The 11831-nt window shown below is 48.3% G+C and overlaps 1 protein-coding gene across 4 annotated transcripts in view; it reads right to left on the bottom strand.

Moving 5' to 3' along the window:
• The window catches only part of LOC147025500 (uncharacterized), a 186633-nt gene that overhangs the window by 171602 nt on the left and 3200 nt on the right, over window positions 1–11831 (bottom strand). Inside the window, exon 1 of one of the 4 annotated variants that reach the window (XM_085886972.1) lies at window positions 789–7929. The exons of 1 other annotated variant lie outside the window; for it this stretch is intronic. In XM_085886972.1, coding sequence (XP_085743098.1) covers window positions 789–879 — 91 coding nt within the window. In that variant the 5' untranslated portion in view covers window positions 880–7929. Of the gene's footprint in view, window positions 1–197; window positions 7930–11831 lie in introns of those variants that run through there. 2 more of the 4 variants (XM_085886973.1, XM_085886974.1) reach the window with 2 other exon arrangements.

Here is an 11831-nt window from a genome sequence, read left to right on the forward strand (position 1 = left end):
TTTTGGGGTTGTATTTTCTCGTTGAAAATAAAAAAGGTTTTCAAGGCTGTCGTAAAACAAACAAACAAACAAAAACACATTTGTAAATAAATGCAAGTTCGTATTTCGATTTCTTTATGACGTCCTATAAAAGTCACGTTCCTGTTTGTAATAATTAAACATTCTGTTTGACTGTCAGACAGAAAAAAACAATGTACCTCAGTCCTCTCTGCGCATGCGTACTCGGGTGAGGGTCAGCACAAGTTGCCGAGTTGAGAGGAAAGGTCCTGCCAAACCGCAGGTTCCTGTTCGATTCGTGCTCTAAATATCAATGATTCCTCGATCATAGACAAACCGCCTTCTGCAGACAAAGTGAACAAACCCCTCTACCCCGGTGTCAGTTCGCGCTACCGGGGTAATCACGAAACTGCCGATTCATTTAAAAAGCTTGTGTTCACACAAGAAGGTCCGACTCTCAGGAGCGAATCGTCCATTTGTTCCACGAACACGTGGAATGAGCTTGTCGTGTCGTTCAATCCGAACCGTGGGAATGAACCCGAGAGAACGAATCAGGGAGTTTGATGGAAGAAGGAGGGCCGGTGGACATCGGAGTTTGTAACCACCGGGCACACACTAATCCCGGGAAGGAGTTCATCAAAGTCCAAACACGTCATGTGATCGTTGTACTGTACGAGTGTTATTTCTGTAACCCTATAATGGAGTATTACAATGTAAACATCAGGGGGATCATTAACCGCGCTCATCACGTTTATCGATTCCCACGAGGTGATGAAAACCTTCCCTCTCACCTGAGTTCTCACAAGGTGTACTTTGATTGTCACAGATTTCGGATTCTTCCTTCACTCTCTCCATTCTCCCGACGAACTCCAAATCAATCATTCATTCATTATTATTCATTCAGGTCAAACCAGACGTTGGACCACAGGCTCCGCCCACATACACGAAACTATTGACCGGAAGTCATCGTAGGATTAATATTTATTAAAACCCTGTGAATATCTCATCAAACCGCACGTAAATATTATTCACATTTATTAATAACTTCGGCCCATCGTGCCTGTGCTGCAGCCACTCGACTGAAAATAAATACAATGCTCATTGCCATTCACAATATACACACACCGCGGTGTGGCTACCGGGCGCCATCTTGGTTAGCACTCGATGGTGGACCAAGGTGATTTCCATCACGCCGTTTACGTGTAATTTGGAGCGAGAAACGATCGTGTTTTTTCACCTTTTGTGCGATAGTTTTCAGTAGTAAACTTTATCAGAGTTACTATAACACACTTTCCTTTAGCTTTTCCTCTTCACAATAAAATTCCGGAACAAATATTGTTTTGTGAAGAGTGCCGAACTCGGACCGTTTTGTTGAAACTTGTGAAGATTGAAAACATGAATTTACCTGTCCTTTTATTACGTACCAAAAGGATGGAAAACAAAGTGATGAAATGTCACCAACTTTATAATACGTCGGGCCAAATGGCTGGCAGAATGAGTAGCTGAAAGAATGTACATGTCCACTGCATAATGTTCTATTTTGTATTTATCCTGATTTAGTCACTATGTTCATCGTGTGTGTGTGTGTGTGTGTGTGTGTGTGTGTGTGTGTGTGTGTGTGTGTGTGTGTGTGTGTGTGTGTGTGTGTGTGTGTGTGTGTGTGTGTGTGTGTGTGTGTGTGTGTGTGTGTGTGCGTGTGTGTGTGTGTGTCCACAGAAAGTGTGATCAGTATTTGGTTTTGATTACATTAATTCTCTAATTAATCAAAGAAAGTGAGAGCATGATTGCAATACAAGATGCCACTTTTAAAACTGAGAGTGCTCACTTTCGATGATCAAGTCTCAATTTCTACCAGATGGGTGAAATGTTCAAATTGTGAGATATTTCAGGATGTTTTTGTTTTTTTATCGCCTCGCCAATCACATATCTTAAATCTCAACATTAACGTCGGTCTGTCCTCTGTAGTTTCCCTTTTAATAATGTAACTGAAGGATAAACTGATATATTAACATTTTAAAGAACTTTATCGACTGGTATTGGCCTTGTTATTAAAAACAGTTAATAGAAAAATTAAATACACCGGAATTAAACACGTGTCAACGACATGTGTAGAAGTCAAATTCAACACTAAATATTAAAGTTTAATGCGTGATTAAAGGAGAAATTACTTTGCATTTCATCGAAAGAGTACACGTCCTTTAATGTGTTTTACAGTCAACAAAAGTGTGATTTTGGTTAATATGACATATTGTCAAACTTATGCATTAACCATATCAGCTTTCCAAGGACTTATTAAAAAAAACAAACAAAAAAAAAAACAAGTGCTCCATTACGCAACGTTTCAATAAACAACACAAATTACATACTTATTGCAAACATATATCATATATGTGAACATTTTATATGTTCAAAAAATGAGGACATAAATACGATCTTGCATGCAAATTCAAAGGAAGAAGTTCGAGTTCAACATAAATGTGGCAAAAAAAAAAAAAATTGCACTAAAGTCTGCATCGAGAAATCCGGTTTTCCAGATCCTCCGGTCTTCCAGATCCTCCGGTTTTCCAGATCCAATTTTGAAAAATGTGCTTTTAAAATATGAAGTAATATTGCAACAACCATGCTTTGATTACTTTTTGTCGAGGAAACCGATTCCCACCTCTTATTTAGATGATTCGGTCGCTTCTTTTAACCTTAACTCGTGTTTGGAACCAAGCTTTTCTGCTCCTTATTTTCACTCTAATTCATTCATTTTTATGTCCGATTTGACATTCCGACCAGTTTCAGTAATCACAGCAATCCCCTGCACACTGCGGCATGGTTTGTTAAAAAAAAAACTCTTTAAGTCCACCTAACCGTAATCCTAGCCCTTATTTTTGCTCTCATTCCTTCAGGTTTGGACACATTTGACATCCCGACCACTTTATGTACTCACAAAAATCCCCTTCATAGTGTGATATGATTTTTCCTAAAAAAGAAATAAATAAATCAACATTTATCCTCAGGGTAACATTTGCAGTTGAACAAACCACATTTAGAGGTTCTATCTCAAATAATAATGGAGATATAGAAGGCATCATCTTAACCAATGAGGAGTGAGATATAATTGCTTATTTTTAATTGGTTTTTCAAAACACATAAAGTCGCACCTAACTTGTCGATATAAATGTCCAAATAATCGTCTTTTGTCGTCTTTACAAGTACAACGATGTAAAGTATTGTTGTAGATTTCCCACCCGTCGGCGTGTGAACGACCGCATCTAACCAATAGTGGTCGTTTCGCCCACCGAATGGACAATCCAGTCGTGACTTTCTCGAACAATTCCAGAAACTAGTCACGGGTGGGTTTTTAATCCCACCACGGCCCAGTCCGTATTCTACCCACGCAAAATAGGATCAATCGCCGAATATCGATATACCTCAGTACCCGCGCGGGTAACCTACCGAGGGACCGTACCTCGGTGAAGGCCTTGCTGGACACGAACCGCTTAAGCGGTCCGTTCCATTCCGGGATAACCGAGCGGGTATTATCGCCAGACCTCGCCGGACCTGATTGCTTTACCAGTTATTTAAAAACCAAGTAATATTCCACAATACAAGATGGCATTTCAATGGGGGAATGGATGCAACGAACAGGTTTACATTCGCACGAGGACATTTATTATAATAAAGCACGTATGCAATTAAACAAGGCAAAACACGCATGCAATTATACAAGCAAAAAAAGCACGACAAAAGAACTACAACCGTCTACTTATTATGTACAGTCACTTGAACTTAACAGCAGTTCCTACTTATTAGACGGGCCCACGGACACATGTACGCGCGCGCGCACGCGCGCGCACGCACACACACACACACACACACACACACACACACACACACACACACACACACACACACGCACACACACACACACACACACACACACACACACACACACACACACACACACACACACACACACACACACACACACACACACACACACACACACACACAAAATGGTAGCAGAGGCCTTTAATAACGAGCTCCAGCTCGGAGGACAGATGAGCTGAAACCCAGAGCATCTTTCAAACCTCTACACCTCGTGTGGTCTTCAAGTTGTTCGGACCCGGGCTCCAGCGAGAGCGAGCTGGATCCAATTACCGTGAGACGTAATCCTGCCCGAGCTCCCGCGAATCCTCCCGCGCTTCTCAACACTGCTGGTGAGACGAGGCGCCGATCCTTCCCGTCGATGCGTCGCTTCCCCGAGGAACCACCTCCAAGAAGAGGTCGATGAGTCGCACCAAGCCGGGAACCAAAATGGAGAACAAAGAGCTCCACAAACCAAGAAGAAGAAGAAGCCACCACTCGCAGCTCGAGCCGAGCGACCAGCTCAACTCTCTTCCAAGCAAAGCAGCTCGAAGCAAAAGCTCTCCCGAGCCAAGCAGAAGCCGAAGCTCACTGAACCACCAAAGCAAAAAGCCTCCTCCCGAGCCAGGCCTCAGCCGAAGCTCACAGAGCCAGCCGAAGCAAAAAGCTTCCGAAGGCCTCAACCCTCACGCAAGCCAAGCAGGACCCGATGGTCTGCTGAACGACTACTCTCTCAACTCCCTTCTCCAACTCTGCCCATGAACAAAAGAAAAGATCCCCTCTTATCCCTCTCCCGCCCTTCCCCCGCTCCCGGCGTTACTCATGACTCATGCCCTCGTGCTCCATCACCCGCTCAGCCACGGGTGGGAGGGAGTTGTTGGCATCATGAGTCACGGGACAGCAGGGTTCTTCTTGCTCTTCGCAGAAGAGGGGAGGGATGTCTCCATTGTTCGTTCCCTAACTATTAAATCGATCCGCATCGAATCGATTTCTGAACATTTAAACAATGAATGGTGAGCTATCTAGGGAACAAGCACTTATCGACATAGCTGACTAAAGGTACCTGTATGTTGTGTGCAATTGAATTCCAAATTTATAACACTACCCCCTCCCCTTGTTACAGACTCGTCCCGAGTCGTCAAATTTTCGTGTGACCAGCATGTGTAAGTTTTCCCCTAGTGCGTTCTACCTTCGGATCCCTGAGTGCGAGATGTGTCCCAAAAATAAATAACCTAATGCGCTGCGTAACTAACTAAACAAACTCTCAGACTCATTCGGACAACTTAACTAAAATTGCCGGCGCTAAAACAAACATGCAGGTGGGGTTCCACGTATTTACAATTTCCACTCAACTTATCCATCACTTAACCATGGCCCAGGACTTGTGATCTGTGAAAGGGGAGAAGGTAAAAGTCATTTCGAAGTTCATTGATGCAGGGGAATGGATGGAGATGGTCGCAAAAACAAATGAACATGATGGATGCATGGGCTGCCTGCAGGGCAGTCCTTGCAAAACTGGATGGTCCTGGCGCACATGGTGATGGATGGACACAGGGGTAAACGCAAACAAGGGCTAGCAGGCATGGGGTCATGGCAGAGGCAGGCAAACGAGGCATGGCAAGGCAAGTCCATGCAGAACAGGCAGCTGCAGCACAACAGGCCAGCAGGTGAAGCTGGCCGGCCTCTGGTGTGGTTCCATCAGGTCTGAAGGGAGTGCAGTGGTGCCGGCCGCTTTGAAGGAGGGCTCGGACCTAGCCTACTGTCTCCCCCCACTCTATCGCCTTTGCCTGTCTCTGTCCATACCCACTCCCTTAATTTGCCACACAACAACAAAATTTTGCCTCTCTTTATTTTTATTATTTCCCTTTTATTATTGTCTCCTAACCCCCTTTATAGTCTTTGTCTGACTAACCTATCCTGTCAGCCTAGCCTACTCCCAACCCCTACGTTCCCTCTCTGGAGGGGAATAGGGAGAGACTCGCGACCTGTCTCGAGGCCCAACAAAGCCTCAGAATGGCCTCCTCAGAGTTCAGCGATCTACGAAGGTGAGTCCAGCGGACTACAATGAGCGAAGGGATGGATGGTGCGAAGGGGTAAATCTCCTAACTATCCGAGCATTCATTAACCTGAAACTACCCCGGGGCTTTCCAAAAAGTCTCACATTTTAAAACTATCGGTTCTAAAAACCATGATTCCCGTCGCCTGTGTTGGTGTCCATTATAAATTTGGGCCTTGCCCTCAAATTTTCATTCGTGCCCTCGCACAATTTCCTGGCTGGGCAGCGTGGCTCAACTGGCAGGAACTCCCCCTCTGCCGAACTCTAACCATGGCACCCCCAGGCCCACAGGCTGCCTCTGAGCCGAGCTGCTTCCTACAACGCGGGGGTTTGCCCTCTCTGGCATTTCCCCCCTCCAATGCCCACGTGGCGTATTGATGCCCCGGGTCCCTTTCCAAGGGTCGCCCGTGCCCACTACACTGCCCCCGTGGCATTCTGGCGCTAATGGTCCCGTTTAAGATGGGTCGCCCGTGCCCACTACACTATCCCGGCTCCTCTTGGGCTCTTGGCCTACTAGTCCGGTGCCCGGGGTGCCCACTAAACAAAACTCACCTTTCCACAGCCACGCTCCCAGCCGGTCCATGAACTCCTGCACCCCTCCAAATGGGTTTCTTGCCTTCTCTCGACACCAACAACAAAACGGCCTCCTTTTAATAAATTTCACGACCCACTAACTAAACATTAAACTGACCCCGGGGTCACTTGGGTGGGAATCACTCCTCCCCCAATCAGTCATCGCACCATGCATACCACATTCGCTCCACTCACAGACTTGGGCCCACTGTCCCACACTCATTCCTCACACACTTTCCATTTTGCAACTTACACAAACACTCTATACTGCCATCCTGTAACTAAATTCCATACACTAACTCGTGCTCCCTCTTCATCCCTTCCATCAATGCACATTCCATTTACTCTATGTAGCTAAGCCACATCTCCACTACACATTTCCAGTCTGTCCATGTCTCCAAAAATCCAACAATTCCCATTTCCTAAATCTAAACTGAAATCCCTCGAACTAATCCATTTCACAGGCTCCATGAGGAACAACCCATGTCCCCATGAAGCCGGTCTAACTAACTCTAGCCCATCCCCCTTACTAGTACTTCCTGTGCCCCCTGACAAGGGGGGGTCTTCCACCCCTTGCCCAGGGAATCCTATTCACCCGAAGCGAGGCTTGCTTTTTTTTTTCATGCGTACACCAGCGCAGCAACTCGCAACCTGCGCTCCTTTCGCGTGACGTCATGGCAGCTATTCGCGCATCTCGTTCCTCCTCGGACGGTGCCATCCGGCAGGGATTTCCCTTCTGCCGGATTCCAACCCTGCAGCCACGACGTCACGCTGCACATCAAAAACAAGCTTCCTGTTTCGAGGGGTTCCCCACACGAACACATGTGCTCTGCTCGTCGGAGCTTCACACACATGCCCGCCTGGAGAACCCATCCGGTCCAAATCCATTATCCAGCCGACCTTCTGTCCGTCCGCGGGATCGGCTAATCCACCGCGTGCGTTTACGGACCGGGCTTCATTCCCGCAGGCGCGCACGTGGCGGCCTTGTGCGTTGCACAGCACGGATCCCGCGCACGCTGCCGTGCAAACCCGGCACGGTTCCCAAAATATCTACGGCCGCTACTCGGCCTTTGTCCACCGTCTGGTCCCGTCTCCGTTGCACTCTCACGCACAAACTCCCACGTGCCACGATGCTCACACACCTCGACATGACATTCCCACCGGGACATGCGGTTGCATGTTCGCGCATGCCAACCGCCATCTCCCTCACGTACAGCGACCTCACACATGCAGTTCCACTCACACACGGCCTTCCACTTGCACGGGGGGTTTCACTCACACACGGTGTTCAATCCACACACGGCGTTTCCTTCACACACGGGGAATCGCTTACACACGGGGCTTCACTCACACAATGCGTGCTTTCCAGCACGCATTTCGCCACACTCGTAACCAAACAACGGGACGACCATGCTGGGGATTTGCGCTACCTCAAGCGCTCCCAGGGTCCCCATACCCCCCCCCCCCCAAGCTCCACGTGCACCCGTCCACAGCACTCGCCCCCTCTACCTCGCAAAGCTCGACCGGACCCACCTGGTCGGGATCCACTTCAAGGGGGAATATTCCCTCCCCTCGTTCCATAAGGAGGCTATCCGGCTGCTTGCACCGGGTCACGAGACATTCCCCGAGCTCCCCTTCATCGTCCCTCGCTAACTCCATGTGTGTGTGCTCATCTTTCACCCCGTCTTTATCGTGTAGTCTCTCCTCTACAGTTTCTATCTCCCGCGTCTCTGGTGTTTTTATTTCCGTTGTCTTCCTTATTATTTCCCTCGTCTCTACGTGTCTCGTACACATCTCCGTCACCCCATTTAATTTTTCCCTCTCTGTCACCGTCACTCTCTGTCACCTGCACAAGTCTCGCCCAACGCGTCTCCCGAATTATTTTGTCCTCCCCCGCTTCCATCGCGGGGGGCACAGCCGTTGCACTCCCTCTCAGCTTGTTCGCTCCAACACGTGGCGCCGCCATTTTAAGCTCCGTCGTCCACGTTTCGTTGCACGCAAATGCCATTATGCCCGCCTGCAGGCTTTGCATATCACTCCTGAATGCCTTCGTGTGCGCATCCATACAATCCATCAAATCGCGCGCATTTTTTTTTTCATTTCTTGTGTGATCATCTCCATCATTTGTGTGATGGCTGATGGCTCTAGCCGGACCGATCCGCCATTGTCGGTCGCGGTTTCGCTGGGGAGCGGGGAGGGATTTTGACGGAGGAGGGGAGGGGGGGTGTCATACACCGCGGCCGCCGCTGTGCCCATTTCGGGCTCTGGGTTTGGTTGTGGGGAAAATTCAACCTGCATCCCAATGGGAATGTCCTGCACGGGGATCTCATCCTGGGCCATGGATTCTGACATTTCTAAATCTATTTCCAAACCCTCCTACCCCTGTTCGCCTTGAACTGCCATCTTTCGTATCGGAATAATTTTTAAAAGCTCGAAATTTAATGGGAATCGAGGGTCGCTCTACACACCCTTGATCTGATTCCAGTTAATTTGGTTTGGTGTGAAGGCTGGAGAGTTTTCACCCCACTCCTCGACACCAGTGTTGTAGATTTCCCGCCCGTCGGCGTGCGAACTACCGTGTCTAACCAATAGAGGTCGCTTCGCCCACCGAACGGACAATCCAGTTGTGATTTCCTGGAACAACGCCAGAAACCAGTCACGGGTGGGTTTTTAATCCCACCACGGCCCAGTCCATATTCTACCCACGCGAAATAGGATCAATCGCCGAATATCGATATACCTAAGTACCCGCACGGGTAACCTACCGAGGGACCGTACCTCGGTGAAGGCCTGCTTGGACACGAACCGCTTAAGCGGTCCATTCCGGGATAACCGAGCGGGTATTATCGCCAAACCTTGCCGGACCCGATTGCTTTACCGGTTATTTAAAAACCAACTAATATTCCACAATACAAGATGGCATTGCAATGGGGGAATGGACGCAACGAATAGGTTTACATTCACACAAGGACATTTTTATAATAAAGCACGTATGCAATTAAACAAGCAAAACACGTATGCAATTATACAAGCAACAAAAGCACGACAAAAGAACTACAACCGTCTACTTATTATGAACAGTCACTTGCACTTAACAGCAGTTCCTACTTATTAGACGGGCCCATGCACATGTACGCACACACACACACACACACCCAAGAAATGATGGCAGAGGCCTTCAATAACGAGCTCCAGCTCGGAGGACAGGTGAGCTGAAACCCAGAGCCTATCTCGAACCTCTCCACCTCGTGTGGTCTTCAAGTTGTTCAGACCTGGGCTCCAGCGAGAGCGAGCTGGATCCAATTGCCGTGAGCCGCGATCCCGCCTGAGCTCCTGCGAATCCTCCCGCGCTTCTCAACACGTGCTGGTGAGACGAGGTGCCGATCCTTCCCGTCGATGCGTCGCTTCCCCGAGGAACCACCTCCAAGAAGAGGTCGATGAGTCGCACCAAGCCGGGAACCAAAATGGAGAAAAAAAGAGCTCCACAAACCAAGAAGAAGAAGAAGAAGCCACCACTCACAGCTCGAGCCGAGAGACCAGCTCAACTCTCTTCCAAGCAAAGCAGCTCGAAGCAAAAGCTCTCCCGAGCCAAGCAGAAGCCGAAGCTCACTGAACCACCAAAGCAAAAAGCCTCCTCCCGAGCCAGGTCCCGAGACAGGCCTCAGCCGAAGCTCACTGAGCCAGCCGAAGCAAAAAGCTTCCGAAGGCCTCAACCCTCACGCAAGCCAAGCAGGACCCGATGGTCTGCTGAACGACTACTCTCTCAACTCCCTTCTCCAACTCTGCCCACGAACAAAAGAAAAGATCCCCTCTTATCCCTCTCCCGCCCTTCCCCCGCTCCCGGCGTGACTCATGACTCATGCCCTCGTGCTCCATCACCCGCTCAGCCACGGGTGGGAGGGAGTTGTTGGCATCATGAGTCACGGGACGGCAGGGTTCTTCTTGCTCTTCGCAGAAGAGGGGGAGGGATGTCTCCATTGTTCGTTCCCTAACTATTAAATCGATCCGCAGCGCATCTAATCGATTTCTGCACATTTAAACAATGAAAGGTGAGCTATCTAGGGAACGAGCACTTATCGACATAGCTGACTAAAGGAACCTGTATGTTGTGTGCAATTGAATTCCAAATTCGTAACAGTATGTTACGATATTTATTAAACATTTTTTTTCAACATACATCGTTTACTTTAAGAAAGATCGCTTAAGGCAGTGTCTAAATAGATTACTCATTCTCGGTTTCTTTTTTTACATTCCAAAACCGAATTTTAATTACTTTGCGGAAAACGTACCTTTTTTGGTGAGCACTTAAAACTAAAGCGTTGATAGCGTTTAAAGTTAAGCTATTTGGCGTTTAGGTTTAAAGTGATTCAGCGAATCATTAAAAGTGCTCTTTGAAAGAACAGAATGTGTTTTGATCACGCACCATTACACGAAGGTATACGATGTTCGTGTTTAACATCTCCAAAAATCTGGAACATCGGTCGGAATTATTTGCAGTTTCCTCTGCGCAGGATTGTTTAATTCTGTCCATTAATCTTTTATAATCACTTTCAGCAGTGTTGCACAGTATGACCATTTTCACAGGAAACCAATTCGACCTGATTACTTTACATTGTGGGTTCTTGCAGCTGTACACTAAAATTTTTACCGTGCACTAAATTTTACCAGATTCAAGCCGGACTCAGGCTGAGTCTGAGTTCTTGGCATTCAGAGTCCGAATCAGCGTCCTGAAGAGTCAAGTGCGAGCCCGAGTCCTCCAAAAAGTGGACTCGAGTCCGGATTCAAGTCCTACATCACTTGTGGAGACGGTAGTGCGCAAGAAAGAGGAGGTTGCACAGAGGGTTGCATGTAAGGAAGAGGAGGATGCATTGATGGCAGATGATTGCACGTGAGGAGGAGGCTACAGAAATTGGGGCGCACAAGGAGGAGGTTGTGAAGGCGGTGGTGCATGAGGAATAGGAGGCTGCAGAAAGCGAGGAAAAGTTGGCTGTAGGAGGAGGAGGAGGAGGCTGTGGAAAAGGCAGTGCGTGAGGAAGAGGCTGCAGAGATGGCTGTGCTTGAGCCGTAAGAAAAGGCTGCACAGATCCCGGTGCATGAGGAGGAGGAGACTTGGTGACAGCAATGCATGAGGAGGAGGAGGCTGTGGAGACTGCGGTGTATGAGGAGGAGGAAACTGTGGAGATGGCGACGCACTAAAAGAAGGGCGCAGGGATGGCGGTGCGTGAGGAGGAAAGGCCTTGGAGATGGTGACGCATGAGGAGGAGGCGGAGGAGGAGTGCCTTGGAGACAGTGGCATGGGAGGAGGAGAAGTCTGCGGAGACAGGGATGTGCGAGTAGTATGCTGCGGAGA

This window comes from Eptatretus burgeri, chromosome 6 (assembly GCF_056783735.1).
Source record: "Eptatretus burgeri isolate ZD-2024b chromosome 6, Ebu_testis_v1, whole genome shotgun sequence".
Lineage (NCBI taxonomy): Eukaryota > Metazoa > Chordata > Myxini > Myxiniformes > Myxinidae > Eptatretus > Eptatretus burgeri.